Consider the following 26,308-nt stretch of genomic DNA (forward strand, 5'->3'; position numbering starts at 1 on the left):
CCTCTCTCAGTTACTCACTGCCCTCTCTCAGTTACTCACTGCCCTCTCTCAGTTACTCACTGCCCTCTCTCAGTTACTCACTGCCCTCTCTCAGTTACTCACTGCCCTCTCTCAGTTACACACTGCCCTCTCTCAGTTACTCACTGCCCTCTCTCAGTTACACACTGCCCCCTCTCAGTTATCCACTGCCCTCTCTCAGTTACTCACTGCCCTCTCTCAGTTTCACACTACCCTCTGTCTGTTACACACTGCTCTCTCTGTTACACACTGCCCTCTCTCTGGTACATACTGCCCTCCCTCTGTTACACACTGCCCTCTGTTTGTTATACACTGCTCTCTCTGTTACACACTGTACTCTCTCTGTTACACAATGCCCCTCTCTGTTAGACTCTGCCCTTTCAGTTACACACTGCCCTCTCTCAGTTACACACTGCCCTCTCTCAGTTACACACTGCCCCCTCTCAGTTACTCACTGCCCTCTCTCAGTTACTCACTGCCCTTTCTCAGTTACAATCTGTCCTCTCTCAGTTACAAACTATCCTCTCTCAGTTACAAACTACCCTCTCTCAGTTACACACTGCCCTCTTTGTTACACACTGCACCCTCTCAGTTACACACTGCCCTCTCTCAGTTACAAACTGCCCTCTCTCAGTTACAAACTACCCTCTCTCAGTTACACACTACTCTCTTTGTTACACACTGCCCTCTCTCAGTTACTCACTGCCCTCTCTCAGTTACTCACTGCCCTCTCTCAGTTACACACTGTCCTCTCTCAGTTACACACTGCCCTCTCTCAGTTACTCACTGCCCTCTCTCAGTTACTCACTGCCCTCTCTCAGTTACACACTGTCCTCTCTCAGTTACACACTGCCCTCTCTCAGTTACACACTGCTCTCTCTCAGTTACTCACTGCCCTCTCTCAGTTACACACTGCCCTCTTTGTTACACACTGCACCCTCTCAGTTACACACTGCCCTCTCTCAGTTACAAACTGCCCTCTCTCAGTTACAAACTACCCTCTCTCAGTTACACACTGCCCTCTTTGTTACACACTGCACCCTCTCAGTTACACACTGCCCTCTCTCAGTTACAAACTGCCCTCTCTCAGTTACAAACTACCCTCTCTCAGTTACACACTACTCTCTTTGTTACACACTGCCCTCTCTCAGTTACTCACTGCCCTCTCTCAGTTACTCACTGCCCTCTCTCAGTTACACACTGTCCTCTCTCAGTTACACACTGCTCTCTCTCAGTTACTCACTGCCCTCTCTCAGTTACACACTGCTCTCTCTCAGTTACTCACTGACCTCTCTCAGTTACACACTGCCCTCTCTCAGTTACACACTGCCCTCTCTCAGTTACTCACTGCCCTCTGTCTGTTACAAACTGCCCTCTCTCAGTTACAAACTGCCCTCTCTCAGTTACACACTGCCCTCTCTCAGTTACAAACTGCCCTCTCTCAGTTACAAACTGCCCTCTCTCAGTTACAAACTGCCCTCTCTCAGTTACAAACTGCCCTCTCTCAGTTACACACTGCCCTCTCTCAGTTACAAACTGCCCTCTCTCAGTTACAAACTGCCTTCTCTCAGTTACACACTGCCCTCTCTCAGTTACAAACTTCCCTCTCTCAGTTACTCACTGCCCTCTCTCAGTTACACACTGCCCTCTCTCAGTTACTCACTGCCCTCTCTCAGTTACACACTGCCCTCTGTCTGTTGCACACTGCCCTCTCTCAGTTACACACTGCCCTCTCTCTGTTACACACTGCCCTCTGTCTGTTACACACTGCCCTCTGTCTGTTACACACTGCCCTCTTTCTGTTACACACTGTCCTCTCTCTGTTACACACTGCCCTCTCTCAGTTACACACTGCCCTCTCTCAGTTACACTCTGCCCTCTCTCTGTTACACACTGCCCTCTCTCAGTTACACACTGCCCTCTCTCAGTTACAATCTGCCCTCTCTCAGTTACACACTGCCCTCTCTCAGTTACACACTGCCCTCTCTCAGTTACACACTGCCCTCTCTCAGTTACACACTGCCCTCTCTCAGTTACTCACTGCCCTCTCTCAGTAACACACTGCCCTCTCTCAGTTACTCACTGCCCTCTCTCAGTTACACACTGCCCTCTCTCAGTTACACAATGCCCCTCTCAGTTAGACTGTGGCCATTCAGTTACACACTGCCCTCTCTGAGTTACACAATCCCCCTCTCAGTTAGACTCTGCCCTTTCAGTTACACACTGCCCTCTCTCAGTTACTCACTGCCGTCTCTCTGTCACACACTGCCCTCTCTCAGTTACACACTGCACTCTCTGTTACTCACTGCCCTCTCTCAGTTACACACTGCACTCTCTCAGTTACTCACTGCCCTCTCTCAGTTACACACTGCCCTCTCCCAGTTACACACTTCCCTCTCTCTGTTACACACTGCCCTCTCTGAGTTACACACTGCCCTCTCCCAGTTACACACTGCCCTCTCTCAGTTACACACTGCCCTCTCTGAGTTACACACTGCCCTCTCCCAGTTACACACTTCCCTCTCTCTGTTACACACAGTCCTCTCTCAATTACACACTGCCCTCTGTCTGTTACACACTGCCCTCTCTCTGTTACACAATGCCTTCTCTCTGTTACACACTGCCGTCTCTCTGTTACACACTGCCCTCTGTCTGTTACACACTGCCCTCTCTCTGTTACACACTGCCCTCTCTCTGTTACACACTGCCCTCTCTCAGTTACAGACTGCCCTCGGTCTGTTACACACTGCCCTCTCTCAGTTACACAATGCCCTCTCTCTGTTTCACACTGCCCTCTGTATGTTACACACTGCCCTCTCTCTGTTTCACACTGCCCTCTGTATGTTACACACTGCCCTCTCTCAGTTACACAATGCCTTCTCTCTGTTACACACTGCCCTCTCTGAGTTACACAATGCCTTCCCTCTGTCACACACTGCCCTCTCTCTGTTACACACTGCCCTCTGTCTGTTACACACTGCCCTCTCTCTGTTACACACTGCCCCCTCTCAGTTACACAATGCCCTCTCTCTGTTACACACTGCCCTCTCTCTGTTACACACTCCTCTCTGTCTGTTACACACTGTCCTCTCTCTGTTACATACTGCCCTCTCTCAGTTACACACTGCCCTCTGTCTGTTACACACTGCCCTCATCAGTTACACACTGCCCTCTCTCAGTTACACACTGCCCTCTCTCTGTTACACACTGCCCTCTGTCTGTTACACACTGCCGTCTCTCTGTTACACAATGTCCTCTCTCTGTTACACACTGTCCTCTCTCTGTTACACACTGTCCTCTCTCAGTTACTCACTGTCCTCTGTCTGTTACACACTGCCCTCTGTCTGTTACACAATGTCCTCTCTCAGTTACACACTGCCGTCTCTCTGTTACACAATGTCCTCTCTCAGTTACACAATGTCCTCTCTCAGTTATACACTGTCCTCTCTTCGTTACACACTGCCCTCTCTCAGTTACACACTGCCCTCTCCCAGTTACACACTGCCCTCTCTCTGTTACACACTGTCCTCTCTCAATTACACACTGCCCTCTGTCTGTTACACACTGCCCTCTGTCTGTTACACACTGCCCTCTCTCTGTTACACAATTCCTTCTCTCTCTTACACACTGCCCTCTCTCTGTTACACACTGCCCTTTGTCTGTTACACACTGCCCTCTCTCTGTTACACACTGCCCTCTCTCAGTTACAGACTGCCCTCTGTCTGTTACACACTGCCCTCTCTCATTTACACACTGCCCTTTGTCTGTTACACACTGCCCTCTGTCTGTTACACACTGCCCTCTGTCTGTTACACACTGCCCTCTCTCAGTTACAGACTGCCCTCTCTCTGTTACACACTGCCCTCATCAGTTACACACTGCCCTCTCTCAGTTACACACTGCCCTCTCTCTGTTACACACTGCCCTCTGTCTGTTACACACTGCCCTCTCTCTGTTACACAGTGTCCTCTCTCAGTTACACACTGCCCTCTGTCTGTTGCACACTGCCCTCTCTCTGTTACACACTGCCCTCTGTCTGTTACACACTGCCCTCTCTCTGTTACACACTGCCCTCTCTCTGTTACACACTGCCCTCTCTCTGTTGCACAATGTCCTCTCTCAGTTACACACTGCCCTCTCTCTGTTACACACTGCCCTCTCTCTGTTACACAATGTCCTCTCTCAGTTACACAATGTCCTCTCTGTGTTACACACTGCCCTCTCTCTGTTACACAATGTCCTCTCTCAGTTACACAATGTCCTCTCTCTGTTACACACTGTCCTCTCTCTGTTACACACTGTCCTCTCTCTGTTACTCACTGTCCTCTCTCTCTTACACACTGTCCTCTCTCTGTTACACACTGCCCTCTCTCAGTTACACACTGTCCTCTCTCTGTTACACACTGCCCTCTCTCTGTTACACACTGCCATCTCCGAGTTACTCCGTGCCCTCTCTATTATTGCTCACTCTGTCTAACTCGTAACTTGATCCCTCTGTCTTTTCCCCTTCTTCCTCTCATATTCACACTTCACTCAAACTCTCTTATTTTCTATCTCTCCCTGTGTTTCACTTTCTCTTATGCTTTGCTCGCTCTCATTTACTCTCTACTTTTTCTCATGTAGCTCCTGTTCCTCCTGTTCCTGCTCCCTCACTCTCGCCCCCTCCCTCACTCTCTCGTGGTATCTTGTTCTCCCCGTCTCTTTCTCTCTCTCCCTCTCTCTCTTTTCTCTGCAGTCTTGCTCTCAGGGAATTAAGGGATGTGGAGAGTGGACGGGTGAATGGAGTTGAAACCCAAGGTCAGCCATAATCGTGTTGAATGCTGGAGCAGGCTCGATGGGCTGTGTCTGCTCCTGCTCCTATTTCTTATGTTATTATGTTCTCTTCATCCTCTCTCCCTCTCGTTTGGTCTCTTGTACTCTCTCTGTCTGGCTCTCTATTTCAGTCCGTCATTTGTTCTCTCGCTCTGTTTCTTTAACCCACCCCCTCCTTTCCTTGGTCTGTTGCTCTTGCTATCTTTCACTCGCTCTCACTCTCTCTTGTTATCTCTGTCTTTCTCCCCTCTCTCTCCCTTCTCTCTCTCTCTCTTTTTGTCTCTCTCGCTCTCCTCCCTATTTCTTTCTCTCTCTCTGTTTGTTACATACTGGGTGAGGCACTGATCGCTTCTCCTCGCACATTTATTCGGTGGGTCCCACACTTGAATCTTTCTCCCACTCCCTCTGGCCTCTGTTGTGTTTTTCATCTCACTCAGTGTTTCTATTCTCTTTATTTCTGACCCCTCGCTATCTCTTTCCATGTCTGTCTTCTCCGTCTATCTCTCTCCTCTCATCCTCTCTCATTCCCCCTTCTTTGTCTCATCCTCAGTTGTTCACTTCTCCCCAGATCCTCTCTTTTTCTGTCTCTCCTATCTACACTCTTTCCCTTCTCCCTCTTCTCTCCTTGTTTCATTCATGGATTTACCTGTTCAATGATAAAGATTGAGCTTTTGCCGCACTCTAAAATATCTTCGTACAATCACACACTGACTTTTCCCTGACTGTCTAGTTCCTCTTCTCTTGTTGTATCTCACTGTCTTTCATTTTCTGTCTGCCTCTCTGTCCATCCTCTCACTCCTCTTATTCTGACTCTTATTCTTTCCATCTACCTCTCCGTTGCCTGTTTTTCAGGTCCTTGTGCTCTCTACTCACGGTGCACACTCAATCTTCATTCATTCCCTCTGGTGGTTGTTTCTCCCTCGCTCTCTGCATCTCTCCGTCTATCTTGCTTTCCCTTTCTTTCTCTCTCTCTCTTTGTTTCAGTCTGTGAGCATCTCACACTCTCTATGCGCATTCACCATCTCCCTCTCCGTTCTTCTCATTGTCTGTCTCCCTGCACCTCTCTCTATCTCCCTCCGTCTCTCCCCCCTGTCGATCTCATTGACTCTCTCTCTCCCTCCCTCTCTCTCCCTCTCTCTCTCCCTCCCTCTCTCTCACTCTCTCTCCCTCCCTCTCTCTCTCTCTCTCTCCCTCTCTCTCTCTCTCCCTCTCTCTCTTCCTCCCTCTCTCTCTCTGTCTGGCCTCTGTTCCTTCTCCCTCTCTTTATCTCTGTGTCTCCGTGTCTGTTTCTGTGTTGCTTCCGCTCTCTATCTGCCACGTTCTCTGTGACTTTTCCTTTCTCTCTCAGTTTCTTACCGTGTCTGTGTGGGCCCCAATGAGCTGAATTCTCTCGGTCCCTTGAAGATGGGGTTGGAGACGGGGGGAGGGGAGTGGGAGAGTAGGGGGAAGCTGCGTGAAACTGATGGATTCCTGCCTCCACGGAAAATTCCCAGGACCAGGGGTGGGGGGGGAGGAAATTCGTCTGCTCACTCCAACGAAGCTGGCAGCCAATTACACCTCTGAAGAACCCAACGAGGGGCCATTTTCTGATAAAACCGGGATCTTCCCGATGTCAGAGCAGCCCCTCCCCTGCCTGTCGTGTGCGGAGCCTGTCCCCTCCTGGTGGGCAGGCCAGGAGGAGGGGGGGGGCCATCGATGCCTCCTTTAAACCCGCCCCCCCCTGATTGGCCCAGCCACCTTCGCAGCTCATCCACTGCCCCTGATTGGATGGGGCACCTGGAGGCCGTCTGTAAGTTGGCTGCCTCTGGGAGATCTGGCAGGGGGCGGGGACTCATGTGCCATTGGGTGGGAGCGGAATATGCACGTGACCCCCTACACTGTCCTGACCCCCCACTATCTCTCTGTCTGTATGTGTCTCACTATGTCTGTGTGTCTGTCTCTCACTGTCTGTCACTGTGCCTGTACGTGTGTCTCACTATCCCACTGTCTCCCACTGTCTCTCTGTGTGTCTGTCTCTCACTGTCTGTCACTGTGCCTGTATGTGTGTCTCACTATCCCACTGTCGCCCTCTGTCTCTCACCATGTCCTTCTGTCTCCCTGGGTACCCCTATTGTTTTTCCCTCTCTGTCTGTATCTTCTTGTGTCGTAGCTCTTTCTGTCTGTTGAATCTGCCTTTGGATGTTTCCTTTTTTGCTTATCTCTCTATCCCTTTTGTGTGCGTCTTGTATGTGTGCCTCTCTCTCACTTTATCTCTACCACTTTTGTCTCTCTGTATCTTGCTATCTCTCAGCCTGGGCCAGATTTTCGCAGAGTTGGGTAAATGGCGGGTGGGACCCAGATGCCGCAGTCCCACACCCATTTCCGACAGATCCCATTTTTGCCGGTAGGGGAAAGTGGGGGGAGCGTCAATCGCACAGGAAGGAAACCCGACCTCAGCAGCCCCATTTGAACTTAGTGCCGAGTTCAAACAGACCCCATTTTGTTACAAGGGTCTTAAGCTGCAGTGTGGGGGCCACCAATTGCTGGAGGAGATGTTAATGTTCTTGAAGGGCAAATAAGGTCTGTATAACGGTAATGATCTGAAGTTTTTTAAAATCCCCTGCTCTTTAAACTTAAAAATAAAAGGCTGCAGCTGTTAGTTATGGTTAAAAAAAACCCTCTGTTGGACTGCTTTGATTGACACACCAGCTGGTGTAGCATCTGTTATGCAGTTTCAATGGAGTTATTTGTTGACATTTGCCTAAGGAATATTCATTGTGAATTCTTGGCTGAATTTCAAAATCTAGTGTTATCTCAGCAGGGAGATGCACAGTTTGATTAACAGATTAAAAAGGCTATTAAAGGATTAGGGGTATGAACAGAAGCTTGTTTTTATAATGGATTAACAACCTGAGATTTAGAGCCTTTGATGCATTCATGAAAGGGAGCCTGTATAGCGTATCAAGTCTGTATAGTAAGAGCTGTATTAGATTTTTAGAAGTTTATTTTTTTCATCTCCACAAGGCCATTTTTCATCTGCCCATGGTGCATACTGGCTGAGTTGGCATTGCGTTGGCATGGAGAGTATGAGGGGCCATAGGGATGGGTGAGGCGGTGCGGGTAAGGACTAGAGGGCTTAAAATTTTCCAAAACAACTGGGACACCCCTGTGTCTTCCTAGCATCTGCCTCTCATGGCTGGTGGGCCCGACTTCACCCCACGCCCACCACCACCCCTCTGAGTGAAAATCTCGCCATTCGGGGCACTTTTGACCAAGTTGGGAAATTTCCCAACTCGAGCTACCAGCCTTGGTAGCCAAAATCCAGCCTTCTATCTCTGTCTCTCTCTCTCTTTTTTTTCCCATCTCCCTCTCTCTCTGTCTCTCGCTGTTGCACTCCCTTTCAATCCGTCCTTCTCTCTCTCTCTTTCTCTCTCTCTCTGACAGGTCCTGGACAAAGTTCTGGAGATTGAACAGATTGTTGCGAGATACGAAACATTGGCATCTGCGCTGCTCGAGTGGATTGAACAAACCATCGCTCTTATCAGCAATCAGCGATTTGCAAACTCATTAACTGGAGTTCAGCAGCAACTGCAAGCCTTCACCACCTACTGCACTGTGGAGAAACCTTTAAAGTAGGCACTGAGACTGGGGCAAATACAGTCACTGGGTATCATCATAGGCATAGGGTTTCTGTCTGTATCTGGGCAGAGCGTAAAGTGGAGAGAGGAGTTTTTTTGTACCCGATCATGGGGTGTGGGCTTCGCTGCCTGGGCCATTATTTCGCCCATCCCTAGTTGCCCTTGAGAAGGTGGTGGTGAGCTGCCTTCTTGAACCGCTGCAGTCCATGTGGTGTAGGTCCACCCACAGTGCTGTTAGGGAGTGAGCTCCACGATTTTGACCCAGCGACAGTGAAGGAACAGTGATATGTTTCTACGTCAGGATGGTGTGTGGCTTGGAGGGAAACTTCCAGGTGGTGGTGTTCCCATGTGTCTGCTGCCCTTGTCCTTCTAGACGGTAGAGGTCACGGGTTTGGAAGGTGCTGTCGAAGGAGTCTTGGCGAGTTACTGCAGTGCCTCTTGTAGATGGTACACACTGCTGCTACTGTGCTTCAGTGGTGGAGGGAGTGAATGTTTGTGGATGGGGTGCCAATCAAACGGGCTGCTTTGTCCTGGATGGTGTTGAGCTTCTTGAGTGTTGTGGGAGCTGCACTCATCCAGGCAAGTGGGGAGTATTCCATCACACTCCTGACTTGTGCCTTGTGGATGGTGGACAGGCTTTGGGGAGTCAGGAGGTGAGTTACTCATCACAGAATTCCCAGCCTCTGACCCGCTCTTGTAGTCACAGTATTTATATGGCTAGTCCAGTTCAGTTTCTGGTCAATGGTAACCCCCAGGATGTTGATAGTGGGGGGATTCAGCGATGGTAATGCCATTGAATGTGATGGGAGTAGGTTAGATTCTCTCTTGTTGGGGATGGTCATTGCCTGGCTGTGTAGCTGTGCCTGTATATAGACAGTGCCTGTCATACTGTTCACTCCATAAACTCCAACTTCTTGTCTGCTTGAGTTGTATTCCATCTAAGCCCCAGTTTACCAACACCCCTGTGCTCACTGACCCCGACCCCCTGCAAGCTTTCCACGTATTAAGTCGTCCTTGTGTAATTATCTCCCTCCAGCCTGCCCCCACCCCCCACCCCTCACCAATCTGACCCTACAGGGTGGGTATAAGCCATTCTGGCCCTCTCGCTCCTTCCAAGGTTGGTTGGGAGATCTGACATTCCCAGCACATTCCTTCCTTTACACTCCGAAGCCTTTCAGTGGGAGGCATGTCCTTTAAAGACCTGGTCCGTCCGTCCCTGTGTCCTTTTGAAGGGAATCAAACTTCTGCTCATGATCCACAGTTAAGGCCTGTGGCGCACAGTGAGTTTCCATACCAGAGGCTGAAAGGCTCTGCCTTAACAATGTGTTTGGTGTATCTGAGGCCTTGGTTTGAGGCCTCTGCTGCTGACCATCCTTCCAGACTCCCACTTCCTGTCCGGATATACCAATGAGCTCGTCCTCAGATTTTTACATTCGGTCCTTTGGGTCAAACCAGGCTGGAGTTCCGCCTGTCACATTGATACAGGTCGAGTGAGGGCCGTGGAATCTCCAGGCCAACACTCCTCTGACTGCAGCCTTGCGGACAAACCCTCCACGGCCTCCTGGACACTCGGGAACGAGATGTCTCCACAGGGATTGGTGGCCTGGAGCATTCGTAGGATCCTCCCCCCCACCGACCCCCCCTCCTCCGGAACCTCCCTCCAGCCCCCTGCTCCCCACCTGGTTCTCCAGCTTCCAAAAGGTCCTCGAAAAACACGGCTCCCTCGCCAAGCTTCCCGTCACATCCCGAATCCCAGTTTCCAGTGTGGCATTGCTGGAGCCGCTTGGAGGCCGGGCAGTCTGATGGCCGCTGTTGTCAAGGTTTAGTGGGGGTGTGACTGACGCTCGGAGTGGGCTGATTGTGGCAGTAACCTCGCTGGCTGAGCTTGACTAGGCCCAACAGCAACTGAGCTGCCCATGGAAACGCGTCCAGTGCCCTGTTCACAGAGCCATTGCCTGAGGCCATGCTGCCTAGCCCCCCACGTGTGTCAGAGTACCGGGAAGGTGCGACGGAGCCTCTCAGATCACAAGATCCACACGAGGGGGGAGGTGGGGTGGGGGGGGGGGGGGAAATTCCTGAGCCGCCGCACATCTGACAAAGGAAGATTTGCATTTTTATGGCGCCTTTCAGGTCCTCGGGACAATCCCAAAATGCTTTACAGCCAGTGGGGTACTTTTTTGAAGCGTGGTCACTGTTCTAATTTAGGAAACGCAGCAGTTAAATTGCACACAGCAAGATCCCACAAACAGCAATGACCAGATAGCCTGTTTTAGTGATGTCCCTGGGGGTTACATAACCCCTCAGTAAATGCAGTTCCCGTCGAGATTATGGGTTCAAATCCCTAGATTGCAACTTGAACCCTCAACCTTCTGACTTGAGTGGGGGGGGCGCGGTGAGTGCTACCACAGAGCCATGACTGACACTGATGTGAGGTATTGGCCTTCTTGGGAGATGTCCCCCACCCTGGGTCAGAAACGGAGTTCGGACCAATGTCCATGTGTAGGATGTTGTGTCTGCTGAGTTGGGCTAGAAGTGGACATGGGATTAAACTGTTTCTGTGGGAAGGTAGCAGTTGTGTGGGGCTAAGGCCTGAGGTGTTTTCTGTCTGTATTAAATATTGGGAAGACTGAAGCCAGTATTTCCAAACTCCATTCCCTAGCTTCCAACACCATCCCTCTCCCTGATAGCAGCCTGAGATTAAGCCAGTCTGTTCACAATCTTGGTGTTGCATTTGATCCCAAGGTGAGCTTTGACCTCATATTTGCACCATAACTAAGACCGCCTCTTTCCACCTCCATAACATCACCTGACATCGTCCGGTCTCAGCTTGTCAGCTGCTGAAGCCCTCACCTATACCTTTGTTACCCCCTAGACTTGACTATTCCAACTGGTCTCCCACATTCTGCCCTCCATAAACTTGAGATCATCCAAAACTCTGCTGCCTGTGTCCTAACTCCGGTTCCCCTATCACACCTGTTCTCACTAACCTACATTGTCTCCAAGTCAAGCAACGCCTTCATTTTAAAAGTCTCATCCTCGTTTTCAAATCCCTCCATGGCCTCAGCCCTCCCTATCTCTGTAATCTTCTCCAGCCCCCTGAGATATCTGCACCTCTCTAATTCCGCCCTCTTGTGCATCCCCAATTATAATTTCTCCACCATTGGTGACTGTGCCTTCAGCTGCCTGGGTCCCAAGCTAAGGAATTCTGTCCCTATACCACTCTACCTCTCTTTCCTCTTTTAAGACACTTCTTAAAACCTACCTCTTTGACCAAGCTTTTGTATCTCCTTATGTGGCTCGGTGTCATTACAGTAAAGTCCTGCCGTTCGCTGGGGTTATGTTCCCACAAAACCTCGCAAACGCCGAAATTGTGAACGAGGAAGATGCTCTTGACTCAATTCAATAGGTGCCAGCCAGGCGAGGGCAGCATTGGTTTGGGCAGTTACTCTACTGCAAATTGTTCTCACTCTATCTACTCGCATGCATTTCTACCAGGGTTACTGGATAATGGTGTGGAGACGGAAAGCTGATTTCTAAGGCCAACTGTGCCAACTCATCATTGCTCAAGCTGGGAGCAGCTCATCCAGCATAGACCATCCTAGTCTGTACAGTTCAGTACAAAGATGTCAGTAAGTGTACTCCATGGGTAACTGACCCAAACTATTTTTTTTCCCCTTCCCTGGATGTGGGCGTCGCTGGCAAGGCCAGCATTTGTTGCCCATCCTTCACTGCCCTTGAACTGAGTGGCTTGCTTGGTCATTTCGGAGGGTAGTGAAGAGTCAGCCACGTTGCTGTGGGCCTGGAGTCACACGTAGGCCAGACTGGGTAAGGAGGGCAGATTTCCTTCCCCAGATGGGTTTTTACGACAGTTGATGATAGTTTTGTGGTCACCGTTGCTGAGATTAGCTTTCAATTCCAGATTTATTAACTGAATTCAAATTCCACCATTAGGATTCGAACCCAGGTTCCCAGACCATCCGCCTAGGCCTCTGGATTACTAGTCCGGTGACATTACCACGACACCACCTACTGTATCCTCCATTTTAACATAGCATTCCAATCCATCCTTACTGATGTTTCAATAATCTGGAGGTCATGTCTAATGGCTGCACATTAACCTGAGTCTCTCTGCCTTGGCTTTCAAAGATCTTCCACACAATGTGAACTCATGACGAGCTTGGTATCTTTGGGTAAGTTAACCGACGCCACACTCGAGCTGTGCTCAAAGGGTGCACTTGTCAGAGAATCAGTGCAGAGGTTCAGACATTTCTGGGTTAATCCCCTCATTCGGGCTGCACCTCAGCCGCAGCCGTTTCCAGCCTCTGCTCCGCCACGGCTGCCGTCTTCCCCCCCGGGGTAAAGAGGAGAGAGAGGGAGAAGAAAACGCGGATAAGGGAACGTGGCCGGGCGATGCGGCGCACAGAGCGCGGGTGAGCGGAAACGCGAGGGAGGGAGCCGCGAGAGGCGGGGACTTCACCGTGCTTCGCTTGGCCGTGTCCCTGCGAAGCACCGTGGGATGCTATAGGTGCTGCATAAATGTCAGTTGTTGTTGTTGTTGTTGTGTGTGTCCAGGTTCGAGGAGAAGGGGAATCTGGAAGTCCTGCTTTTCACCATCCAGAGCAAACTCCGGGAAAACAACCAAAAGCTTTACCTGCCGCACGAGGGCAAACTGATCTCTGACATTAACAGGGTGAGTGACTGCTGGCTGCTCCCAGTTTCTTCAGCAGTGTCACCGGGGAGCTGGGAGCCTGTCCCTGTTATCCACAGTAACACACGGTATGTCTCAGGGACCCGGCTCCAGCGCAGCGCTGTTTGTATCTGGGCAGCGAGTCCTCTTATCTCCTCTCGTGATGACTGAAACAACAGAAGCTCAGTGGGTAGTTGGGAGGGGGTAAAAAATAAACTTCCATGGGATACAGAGCCAGTTTAATACATCAAAGGGGTAAGAACCCTACTATCCAAAAAAGAGCAGTTGCGGACGCCTAAAGACAGACGGGACTGCATGAAGCTAAAAGAAAAGGCACATAAGAAATTCAACAATAGCACAGATTGTGTCGAATGACCAGAAAGATCAGCAAAGAATCATGAAGCAGCGCTCTAAAAAAGGAAGTATGCGAAATAAGGGATATCAAAATGAACACAAAACATTTTTTTCAGTTGTGTTAGGAAGAAGAGGGTGGTCAGGAGCAACGTGGGGCCCCTTAAAAAACTGATGACTTGTGCTGCTGTCAACAGAAATAAAGAAATGGTGGGCACGCTCAATAATTACTCTGCATCCGTACTTACAGTAAATGGTGTTGGTAGCGTGATAGGCATCGCAAGCCGGCTAACATGAGGTGGGGCTTCCCCAAAATTACTGTTAAACAAATTAACTTCACCGTCATCAAGAAAGTAAAAGCAGAATGATGAACCCTCGGGATCAGATGGTTTCCAGTCCAGGGTTTTAAAGGGAGTGGGTGAGATCATTGCGGATGCCCAAACTGCCATCTTCCAAAGTTCCTTTGATTCAGGTTGGTTCGGTTGGATTGGAAAATTGCGCATGTCACTCCGCTATTTAAGTGAGATGGGGAAGCCATGCAATTATAGGCCAGTCAGTCTACTGCCTGTTGTTGGGAAATCTGATTGAATATTTTGGAGAGGTAACTATAGTAATGGACAGGGAAATGATACAGCGCAGATGGAGGCTATTCGTCCCATCATGCCTGTACCCACTCTGTGAAAGAACTATCCAAATAGTCTGCCTCCCCTGTCTTTTCCCTGTGCAGCTCTCTCTCCTTCAAGTATCTGTATTTATTCCTTTTCCAAGTTATTTCTGAATCTGCTTTCAGACAGTGCATTTCAGTTCATCCCAACTCACTGCAGAGAGAAAGATCTCCTGATCTCCCCGTTGGAACGTAGGCCAGTTATCACACATCTGTGTCCTCTGCTAACCATCCCCCAAGCCACTGGAAATAGTTTTCCCTGATTGGTTCTGTCAAAAACTTTCAAGATTTTGAGCACCTCTACTAAACCCCCTTCAAACCTTCTCTGCTCCCAGGAGAGTGACCACCATTTCTCTCGTCTCACCACCTAACTAAAGTCTTTCATACCCGGGCTCAGTCTAGTCAACTTGCTTGGCATCTTCCCTCATGCCTTACCAGCCTTTCTAAAGTGTGATGCCCAGAATATTCCAGCTGGAGCCTAACTAGTGTTTTTATAAAAAGCTCATGGATGTTATTCACAGAGACTTCCAGAAGGCATTTGATAAAGTCTCTCATAAGAGACTGTTGGCTAAAAATTGAGGCTCACGGAATGGAGGACAAATCACTGACCTGGCTATGAAATTGGCTGAGTGGCAGGAGACAGAGAGTAGGGGTAATAGGCACATCAATTGGCAAGGCAGTGGCATAGTGGTCTTGTCACTGGACTAGCGTTCCAGAGACGCATGGTAATGCTCTGGGGACCCATGTTCGAATCCCACCATGGCAAATGGTGAAATTTGAATTCAATGAAAAATCTGGAATTAAAAGTCTAATGATAACCATGAAACCACTGTCGATTGTTGTAAAAATCCATCTGGTTCACCAATGTCCTTTAGGGAAGGAAATCTGCTGCCCTTACCTGGTTTGGCCTACATGTGACTCCAGGCCCATAGCAATGTGGTTGAATCTTAAATGCTCTCTGAGCAAGGGCAGTTAGGGAGGGGCAATAAATGCTGGCCTAGCCAACGATGCCCACATCCCAGGAGCGAATAAAAAAAATTGGCAGGATGTAACTAGTGACCTCCCCTAGGGATTTGTGTTGGGGCCTCAACTATTCATTGTATTTATTAACAACTTGGATGACGGGATAGAGAATCACAAGTCCAGATGGACTTCATCCTCGGGTCTTAAAAGTGGTGGCTCATGAGATAGTCGATGTGTTAGTGTTAATTTTCCAAAATACCCTAGATTCTGGAAATGTTCCATCAGACTGGAAAGTAGCAAATATAACCCCTCTATTCAAGAAGGGAGGGAGGCAGGAAACAGAAAACTATAGGCCAGTTAGCTTGACATCAGTCATAGGGAAGGCATTGGAGTCGATTATTAAAGAGGGTTGTTTTCCTTAGAACAGAGGAGGCTGAGGGGTGACCTAATTGAGGTGTACAAGATTATGAGGGGCCTAGAAAGGGTAGACAGGAAAGACTTGTTTCCCCTAGCTGAGGGGTCAGTTACCAGGGGGCATAGATTTAAGGTGATTTGGTAGAAGGATTAGAGGGGACATGAGGAAAAACCTTTCTCATCCAGGGGGTGATGGGTGCCTGGAATTCACTGCCTAAGTTGGTGGTTGAGGCTGAAACACTATTAGTTTAAAAGATACCTGGATCTGCATCTGAAGCGCTGTAACCTGCAAGGCTACAGACCAGGTGCTGGAAAATGGGATTAAAATGAACGGCTATTTTCTTTTTTCTCTTCTTGGCTGGCGAAGGTACAATGGGCTGAATGGCCTCTTTCTCCACTGTAATTTTTCTTTGGTTCTATGGTTCTAGGTTATAGCTGGACACTTAGAAAAGTTCAAGGTAATTGGGAAGAGTTAGCATGGTTTTACGAAAGGGAAATCATCTTAAACCAATTTATTAGAGTTCTTTGAAGGAGTAACATGTGCGGGGGTAAGAGGGGAGCCTGTAGATGTGCTGTACATAGATTTCCAGAAAGCATTTGATAAGGCACCATGTCAAATCTTATTGTGGAAAATAAAAGCTCATGGTGTAGGGGGTAGCATATTAGCATGGATAGAAGATTGGCTGGCTGGCAGAAAACAGAGAGTATGTATAAATGGGTCTTTTTCGGGTTGGCAGGATGTGGCAAGTGGAGTCCTGCAGGGGTCTGTGCTGGGGCCTCAACTTTTTACAATTTACATCAATGACCTAGATGAGGGGAGCCAAGGCATGGTAGCTAAAGTTGCAGATGACACAAACATAGGTTGGAAAGTATGTTGTGAAGAAGACATGAGGAGTTTGCAGGCAGATATAGATGGGCTGAGTGATAGGCAAAAATCTGGCAGATGGAGTACAATGTAAAGTTGTTCACTCTGTCAGGGAGAATAAAAAAGCAGAGTATTACTTAAACGGAGAACGACTGCAGAATTCCGAGGTGCAGAGGGATCTAGGTGTTCTAGTGCATGAGTCACAGAAAGTTAGTATGCAAATACAGCAAGTAATTAAGAAGGCTAATGGAATGCTATCCTTTATTATGAGAGGAATTGACCATAAAAGTAAGGATGTTAAGCTTCAATTATACAGGGCATTGGTGAGACCACATCTCGAATATTGTGTTTTGGTCTCATTTAAGGAAGGATGTAGGTGCGTTAGAGGTGGTTCAGGGGAGGTTTATTGAAATGAGCAGGTTGTTTTATGAGGAAAGGTTGGACAGACTGGGCTTGTTTCTACTGGAGTTTAGAAGAGTGAGAGGTGATTTGATTGAAGTATATAAGACCTTGAATGGTCTTGACAAGATGGACGTGGAAAGGATGTTTCCCCTTGTGGGTGAGTGCAGAGCTAGGGGGCACTGTCTTAAAATGAGGGGTCACCCTTATATTGATGGAGATGAGGAGAATTTTTTTCTCTCAGAGGGTTTTGCGACTTTGGAACTCTTTGGCTCAGATGGTGGTAGGGGTGAAGTCACTGAATATTTTTAAGGCGGAGGTAGATAGATTCTTGTTAGGCAAGGGAATCAAAGGTTATCGGGGGCAGATGGGAATGTGCAACTCGAAACACAAAACATACCAGCCATGATCTCATTGAATGGTGGTGCAGGCTCGAGGGATTGAATGGCCTACTCCTGTTCCTATTTTGTATGTTGGTATGTTCACATATCCAAGTTGGTCAATGACACAAAGATGGGCGGTATTATAAGTAGTGTCAATGGAAGAATAAAATTACAAAGAGATATTGATAAATTAAGTGAATGGGAAAATCTGTGGCCAATGGATTCTATTGATGGTGTGTTAATTATATTGTAAGGATACACAGGTAAAGGACATTGTTTAATTAAGGATCTGAGCGTGTATAAGTAGGGAACAGCTGAGACACTGGGTGTTTGGGGAGAGCTTTGAGACTGAACAAAGTCAATAACTCTCTCAGTAAAGAACAGCTCTGTGTCTTGGTTTAGATTTTACCAAACGGCTTGGATTCTATTAACAGATTCCAGCGTAGGCAAATGTGAGGTCATCCAATTTGGGCCTGAAGAGGAGATAAGAGGGTATTTTCTCAATGATGAAAAGCTAGAAACAGCAGAGGCTCAGATACACAGATCATTAAAATGTCATTGACAGGTCCAAAAAATGATCAGAAAGACGAATGGAATTTTTATCTCGAGGATTAGAAGTGTGAGGTGGTCATGTGGCACAGCGGGTAGCATCCCTGCCCCTGGGCCAGAAGCTCCAGGTTCGAGACCCACCCCAGCACTTGATGGCTACGGGAGGGAGATTCATATTGTGGCCAAACAGGTTGACTATCAGCCTGTTATCCCTTCCAATAGGCTTATGGCAGGTGGTAAGAGTTGGATAGTCTCCTGGTCTGCCCCCTAAGAATGCACTTTGTCTGCCTCGTGCACCACTGAGGGAGAAGAATGCAAGTGGTGTCCCAGTGCTATCGCCAGATCTGAGGAATGTGCCAGAGAGGCCAGTGTTGTCTCCAGTGTAGTCTCAGACTCCAGGGTTATTGGACTGTAACTCCAGAATTTCGGTAGATCTTTCTGAGCTGAGACTATTGTCCTCCCACTGAGCTTATTGCAGGTTTATATAACTTCATTATTCAAGACTAGTTTTTTAATGAATGGCCCAGGAGCTTTCACTTCTGTGTCCCTATTATTAGTTATTCACTCTCTCCCCTACCCTAACTCCCTTTTCTGTGATTTTCTCTTTCCTTCTGTCTTGCTCTCTCGTCCTCTCTCATTATCACTCACCTTCCCTCCCAGCTCTTTCTCTATCCCTCCCACTCTCTCAGTCTCACTGACTCTCTCACTCTCGCACAGAAAGCGGGAGAGAGAGAGAGAGAGAGAGACAGATACTCAGGCTGGAATTTTGTCATCTCATCGGGAGCCCTGGTGACGGGCCGGAAAGCTGGGATTAACCCCACCTCCATAAGACATAGGAGCAGCAGGAGGCCATTCAGCCCCTCGAGCCTGCTGCACCATTCAAGAAGATCATGGCTGATCTGGGTTGTGGCCTCAACTCTGTTTTCCTGTCTGCTCCCTATAACCCTTGACTCTCTTGTCGATTAAAAATGTCTATCTCAGCCTTGAATACATTAAATGACCCAGCCTGCGCTGCTCTCTGGAGAAGACAATTCCAAACACTAATGACCCTCTGAGGGAAAAAAAACTTCCTCCTTGTTTCCTTAAATGGGAGAGCCATTATTTTGAAACTATGTCCCTTAGTTCCAGATTCCCCATCCTCTCAGCACCTACCCTGTCAAGCCCCCTCAGAATCTTAGATATTTCAATAAGATTTCAAAACCCTTCATGATTTTGAATCTCTCCATCAAATCTACTCTTAACCTCTCATTCTTCTAAACTCCAATGATTATAGACTTGACCTGCTCAACCTTTCCTCATAAGACAAACCCTTTTGCCCCAGGAATCAGCCTAAGTGAACCTTCTCTGAACTGCCTCCAATGCAAGTCTGTCCCTCCTTATGTAAGGTGACCAAAATGGCACACCGTACCCTAGGTGTGGTCTCCCCCAATGCTCTGGACAGTTGTAGCAAGGCTCGGTCACTTGTGGCATCCTGTGGCCTCATCGGTCGTCTGCCTGGCAACCAGTGAGATGCTGGCCAGGGGTCCCGTCCTTATAAAGGATGGCTACCTGTCCCCAGGAGCTGCCGGTCAATTAGAGGACCAGGAGCTCAGCAGCGCTACTGCGAGAGGTGGCCACTGTTGGGACTGCACCGGGAAAAGAGGACATCATGGGAGTGAGTCACCCTCCCAACCAGGGTAAGTGGGGTCAGCACATTGTGGCCAGCCAGGCACTGCCCCTTGTAAAATGCGATGGTAAGACAATGGGCACCATTTTACGAGCTCCTCCCTCCAACCCTCCTCCCCCCAACCCCCGAGGGCTGGTAAAAGCTGGCCAGGATTCCCATTCTCTCACCCTCAATGTATCTCTGTTTCTCACTCTGTCTCACACTATGTTTCACTGCCTCACATTCTGCCTTTCAACATGTCTGTCTCGCTCTGCCTCTCTCGCTGTGCCTCTCTCTCTCTGCCTCTCTCTTTCTGCCTCTCTCGCTGTGCCTCTCTCTCTCTGCCTCTCTCTCTCTGCCTCTCTCGCTGTGCCTCTCTCTCTCTCTCTGCCTCTCTCTCTCTGCCTCGCTCTCTCTGTGCCTCTCCCTCTCTGCCTCTCTCGCTGTGCCTCTCTCTCTCTGCCTCTCTCTCTCTGCCTCTCTCTCTCTCTGCCTCTCTCTGTGCCTCTCTCTCTCTGCCTCTCTAGCTGTGCCTCTCTCTCTCTGCCTCTCTCTCTCTCTCTCTCTGCCTCTCTCTCTGCCTCTCTTGCTGTGCTTCTCTCTCTCTCTGCCTCTCTCTCTGTGCCTCTCTCTCTCTGCCTCTCTCTCTCTGCCTCTCTCTCTCTGTGCCTCTCTCTCTCTCTGCCTCTCTCTCTCTGCCTCTCTTGCTGTGCCTCTCTCTCTCTGCCTCTTTCTCTCTGCCTTTCTCTCTCTGCCTCTCTCTCTCTGTGCCTCTCTCTCTCTGCCTCTCTCGCTGTGCCTCTCTCTCTCTCTGCCTCTCTCTCTCTGCCTCTCTCGTTGTGCCTCTCTCTCTCTGCCTCTCTCTCTCTGTGCCTCTCTCGCTGTGCCTCTCTCTCTCTCTGCTTCTCTCGCTTTCTTACTCTAGGCTGTAGGTTTGCCACCTATTGTGCTAATTGGGGTGGGGCACTGTTTTAAGATGAGGGGTCGCCCTTATGGGACAGTGATGAGGATTTGTGTTTTTTTGATCGTAATTCTTCCTTAGGCCTGGGAGAGGCTGGAGAAGGCGGAGCATGAGCGGGAGGTGGCTTTGCGGAATGAGCTCATTCGCCAGGAGAAGCTGGAGCAGTTGGCTCATCGATTTGATCACAAGGCTGCGATGCGAGAGACCTGGTTAAACGAGAACCAGCGCCTCATCTCCCAGGTGGGTGGTCAGTTGGTCAGGTGGGTGGTCAGTTGGTCAGGTGGGTGGTCAGTTGGTCAGGTGGGCGGTCAGTTGGTCAGTTGGGCGGTCAGTTGGTCAGGTGGCTGGTCAGCCCATGGTGCTGGTGCTGGATCTGAAAGGACTACCCAATTAAACCCACTCGCCCCCCTGCTCTTCCCCCATAACCCTGGTAAAGAAATTCCCCTTCAAATATTTATTTAATTCCCTTTTGAAAGTTGGTTCTGAATCTCTCTCCATTGACCCTTCAGGCAGCACATTCCGAAATGTCAACAACTTGCGGCATAAAGAGATTTTCCTAATCTGTCCCCTGGTTCTTTTGCTAATTATCTTATTTCCGTGTCCCTTGGTTAATAATCGCCCTGGAAACGACCAAAACCCTTCATGATTTTGAATCGCTCCATCAGATCTACTCTTAACCTCTCTGCTCTAAGGAGAACAACCCCAGCTTCAACAGACTCTCCACAATGATCCCTCACCCTCGGTAATGTTCTAGAAAGCTCCGCTCTGCCCTCGTCGGGGTTTTCGTGTTTTTCTCACGTTTTCGCCTGTTCACTGCCCGCACCCTCCCCCCCCCGCCCCCCCCGCCATGCCGGCGAAAACTGGGGGGGCGCCGGGAATGGGGACGGGAATCCCAGAATCGGGCCCTGTCCGCCATTTTGAAAGTTCCGTGGAGCTGTTAGGCTGATGGACCTGCAGTCGCCAGGGTTACCATCCTCCTCTTTTGAACAGGGCTGTAACATTTGCCATCCTGCGGCCCTCCGACATCACACCCATATGGAAGCTGATTGTAAGAGCGTGGCCAGAGCCCCCGCTATTCCCAGCCTCGCTCCCCTCGGCGACCCGGGATACATGCTGTCCCGTCTTTCCTACCACACCCCTCTTAAAGTGCATCCTGTGTGTTTAAGTTGGCGCTACTGCTTCCTCCTTTTATAGTGGCATTGGCAGCATCCGCTTCTGAAGGTGGTGGGTCTGGGCGGCGCTGCCAAAGCATCAGTAAGAAGTTGCTGCAGTGCGTTCTGTTGATGGTTCATCCTACGGCCACGGTGTTGGCTGGCGAATGTTTAAGGTGCTGGTCAGGGCTGCCGATCTACTTTATCCCAGATGGTGCCGGGCTTCTGGAGCATTGTCAGAGTCGCACTCATCCAGGCAAGGGGGGAATGTTCCATCACACTCCTGCCCTGTAGATGATGGGCAGCAGGGAAGAGAGTTACTCGCTGCAGAATACCAGCCTCGGACTGGACTGATTTGAGATCAGATTAATCTAATCAAGTGTGGAGTCAGGACTATCTGATCAGGGAGTGGTAACTGTTCCCCGTCATTGGAGAACGCGTGTGAGACCCTCAATGGAATTTGCTGAATTCCCCACTATCAACATCCTGGAGAGTTACCATTGACCAGAAACTGAACTGGACTAGCCATAAAAATACTGTGGCTACAAGAGCTGGGAATTCTGTGGCGAGTAACTCACCTCTTGACTCCCCAAAGCCTGCCCACTATCTATAAGGCACAAGTCAGGAGTGTGATGGAATACTCTCCACTTACCTGGATGAGTGCAGCTCCAACAACACTCAAGAAGCTCAACACCATCCAGGACAAAGCAGCCCATTTGATTAGCCCCCCATCCACTCAATTTTCACTCCCTCCACCACCGACGCACAGTAGCAGCAGTGTGTGTACCATCTACAAGATGCACTGCAGCAACTCACGAAGACTCCTACAACAGCACCTTCCAAACCAGTGACCTCCATCACCTCGAAGGACAGATGCAGGGAACACCACCACCTGGAAGTTCCCCTCCAAGTCACTCACCATCCTGACCTGGAAATATATCGGCCGTTCTTTCACTGTCACTGGGTCAAAATCCTGGAACTCCCTTCCTAACAGCACTGTGGGTGTACCTACACCACAGGGACTGCAGCGGTTCAAGAAGGCAGCTCACCACCACCTTCTCAAGGGCAACTAGGGATGGGCAATAAATGCTGGGCCCAGCCAGCGAAGCTCACATCCCATGAACGAATAATAAAATAAGACATGTTGCTCTCTTTTTGTCACTGCTTTGGAGCATCAAAGGTCCACCAGCAATCAGTTCCTTTTAACCCGTGACTCACTGTTACTGTTGCTATGATGTGAAATGTTGGGTGAAGTGATAATGATGAAGCTGCTCCCTGAGCTCTGATCAATTCTTCCCTCAGGATAACTTTGGCTATGATCTTCCTGCCGTAGAGGCTGCGATGAAGAAACATGAAGCCATCGAGGCTGATGTGTCCTCATACAAGGAGCGAGTGCAGGTGATCACTGAGCTGGCTCTGGAACTAGACTCAGAGAGTTACTATGACATTAAACGCATCTCCGCGCAGAAAGATAACATTCTGCGACTGTGGAGTTTCCTGGAGGAGACCCTGGCTGCTCGCAGGGAACGGCTTGAGTTAAATTTGTCGCTGCAGAAAATCTTCCAGGAGATGGTTCATATGATCGACTGGATGGAGGAGATGCAGGTGAGGAGAGCACTGCCTATGACCCCTACCCAACCGCACCCCCATCCACACCCGCCCCTCCACCCCCACCCCCATCCCCCACCCACACCCCCAGCTCTCATCCACATCCCCATCCCGCACCCCCATCCCCCACCCGCACCCCCATCCCCCACCCGCACCCCCATCCCCCACCCACACCCCCATCCCCCACCCGCACCCCCATCCCCCACCCGCACCCCCATCCCCCACCCACACCCCCATCCCCCACCCGCACCCCCATCCAGAACCCGCCCTCCACCCCAAACCCACACCCCCATCCAGAACCCGCCCCCCATCCCCCACCCCCATCCCCCCACCCGTACCCCCATCCCCCATCCGCACCCCCATCCCCCCACCCACACCCCCATCCCCCACCCATACCCTCATCCAGAACCCGCCCTCCACCCCAAACCCACACCCCAACCACCACCGCACCCCGTTCCCCCACCTGCACCCCCATCCCCACACCCGCCCCCATCCCCCATCACCCACCTGCGCCCCCACCCGCATCCCCCCACCCGCACCCCCATCACCCACCCGCACCCCTATCCGCGCACACACGCAGATCCCCCACCCTTGTCCCCAACACCACCCCCTCCCATATCCCTATCCTCCTCCCACATCCCAGTCCCTCGCTCCCGCCCCTCACCATCCACCATCAGCCCTGTCCCCATCCCCCACCCGCACCCTTATCACCATTACGCCCCTCCACCCACACCCTCCCCCACCCCATCATACCCCCACCCCGACCCCCACCTTCACTCCCATCCCCATCCCCATCCCCACCCTCACCCCCACCTTCACATCCGTCCCCAACCCCCACTGCTCACCCCACCCTCAGCCACACATTTGCTCCCGTCCCCATCCCACACCCCTCACCCTCACCCCCACCTTAAAACATCCTTCGATTCTTCACAGGAGTGTTATGACACACAAATTTGACATCGAGCCACATCAAGAGACATTTGGCCAGCTGATTAAAAGCTTGACCAAAGTAGCAGGTTTTAGGAACATGTTAAACGAGGGGAGAGGTGGATGGGTTTAGGCAGGAAATTCCACTGCTTGGCATGTGGGCAGCTGAAGGCATTGGGTAGTCAATGGTGGGGCATTTAAAATCAGGAATGCTCAGGAGGCCTGAATTGGCAGAGCGCAGAGATCTGTAGTTTGTGGGATTGGAGGAAATGACAGAGGTAGGGAGGAGTCGAGGCCTTGGAGGGATTTGAGGTCAAGAATGAGTATTTTAAAATCAACTATTGTTAATTGGATCTAAGCTGGTTGGTGCAGCCGACACCAAAATAGGGAGCTTCTCTTTATTGAGAGGGTTTATTGACATGTTCAGTCTCACAGCTCTCCTCCCACTCACCCAGTGTCCCAGCTATCCCCTATTTATACGTGTTCAAAGAAAATTAATACCCATCACCCGTTTCTCTTACCCTTAACAATGTAATTGACAAGACATTAACAGGTGCCAGTGTCGGTCAGCAAGCAGAGGGGGTGATGGGTGAATGAAACTTAACGCAAGTTAGGACAAGGGGCAGCAAAGTTTTGGATGTCCTCAAGTTTCCAGAGGCTATAACGTGGCAGACTGGCCATGAGTACATTGGAATGGCCAGGTCTGGAGGTAAAAAAGGCAGAGATGACGGGTTCAGCAGCTAATAGGCTGAGGCAATGTTGGAGTCAGACGATGGGGGACCTTAGTGATGGCATGGACATGCGGTCAATGGACATGCGGTCAGAGCTCACCTCTAGGTTGAATATGAGACCAAGGTTGCGACCAGTCTGGTTCTGCCACAGGGAGTTGTCAGGGAGAGGGATGGAGCTGGTGGTGAGGGAATAGAGTTTGCGACGGGGACCAGAAACCATCGCTTCTCAATATTTAAAATGGAGGAAATTTCTGCCCATCCAATACTGAATGTCAGGCAAAGCTGTCAGACAAGGTCCCATCCCCCAGCCCCATTGCCCAACCTGGCCCCATCCCTCTTCCCCATCCTTATCCCCCCCTCCATCCCACCTGAAACATTAACTCTGTTTCTCTCTCCACAGATCCTGCCCGACCTGCTAATTATCTCTAGCATTCCCTGTTTTTGTTTTATGTAGAGGTGTGTTGCTGTTATTTGGGAGTGATCCATTTTGACCTGACAGTGTATTCTTGGTCAATCACATGAACACTGTCAGTGTATCTCTCCAAGTACAAAGTGGATCACTACCAGTAATAATATCAAGATGAAGTAGATCGCTCGAAATGACACTGTCAGGATAAAGTGGATCACACTCGGGAATACAGTGTATTTTGTCCTGATAGCGTTCCGGGGAGTGATCAGCCTTATCCGGACAGTGTGTTCCCTGAGAGTGATCTACTTTGTTTTTTACACTGTATTCCGGAGAGTGATTCACTTCACCCTGACAGAGTTATTGAGAGGACTCCATTTTATTCCAACAGTATTCCTGGGAGCATTTGTTCTGAAAGTGTGTTCCTGACAGTGACTCGTTTGCCCCACCAGGGTCATTGGGAGTGAGTCACTTTGCTGGACCATTCCTGGGGATGACCCACTATGTCCTGACAGTGTCACTGGGAGTGATCCACATTGTCCTGACAGTGTCACTGGGAATAACCCACTTTGTCCTGACAGTGTCACTGGGAGTGACCCACTTTGTCCCGACAGTGTCACTGGGAGTGATCCACTTTGTCCCGACAGTGTCACTGGGAGTGATCCACTTTGTCCTGACAGTGTTACTGAGAGTGATCCACTTTGTCCTGACAGTGTTACTGAGAGTGATCCACTTTGTCCTGACAGTGTTACTGAGAGTGATCCACTTTGTCCTGACAGCATCACTGAGAGTGATCCATTTTGTCCTGATAAATGTCACTGGGAGTGATCCACTTTCATTGACAGTGTCACGGGGAATGATCTGCTTTGTCCTCACAATGTTACAAGGAGTGATCCATTTTATCCTGATAATGTCACTGGGAATGATCCATTTTGTCCTGATAATGTCACCGGGAGTGATTTTGCCCTGACAGTGTTACTGAGAGTGATCCACTTTTGACTGACAGTGTCACTGGGAGTGACAATGTCACCTGGAGTGATCCACTTTTTCCTGTCAGTGTTACTGACAGTGATCCACTTTTTCCTGTCAGTGTTACTGACAGTGATCCACTTTTTCCTGATAGTGTCACCTGGAGTGGTCCACTCTGTCCTGACAGT

The 26,308-nt window shown here is 49.9% G+C and overlaps 1 protein-coding gene across 1 annotated transcript in view; it reads left to right on the top strand.

The window, feature by feature from the left end:
- sptbn4b (spectrin, beta, non-erythrocytic 4b) overlaps positions 1 to 26,308 on the top strand; it is a 320,876-nt gene that overhangs the window by 120,432 nt on the left and 174,136 nt on the right. The window contains exons 8-11 of the mRNA XM_078533196.1: positions 8,254 to 8,441; positions 13,020 to 13,137; positions 20,410 to 20,568; positions 22,782 to 23,084. Coding sequence (XP_078389322.1) covers positions 8,254 to 8,441; positions 13,020 to 13,137; positions 20,410 to 20,568; positions 22,782 to 23,084 — 768 coding nt within the window. The remainder of the gene's footprint in view (positions 1 to 8,253; positions 8,442 to 13,019; positions 13,138 to 20,409; positions 20,569 to 22,781; positions 23,085 to 26,308) is intronic.

The sequence above is a fragment of the Cetorhinus maximus genome, chromosome 32 (assembly GCF_964194155.1).
Source record: "Cetorhinus maximus chromosome 32, sCetMax3.hap1.1, whole genome shotgun sequence".
NCBI lineage: Eukaryota > Metazoa > Chordata > Chondrichthyes > Lamniformes > Cetorhinidae > Cetorhinus > Cetorhinus maximus.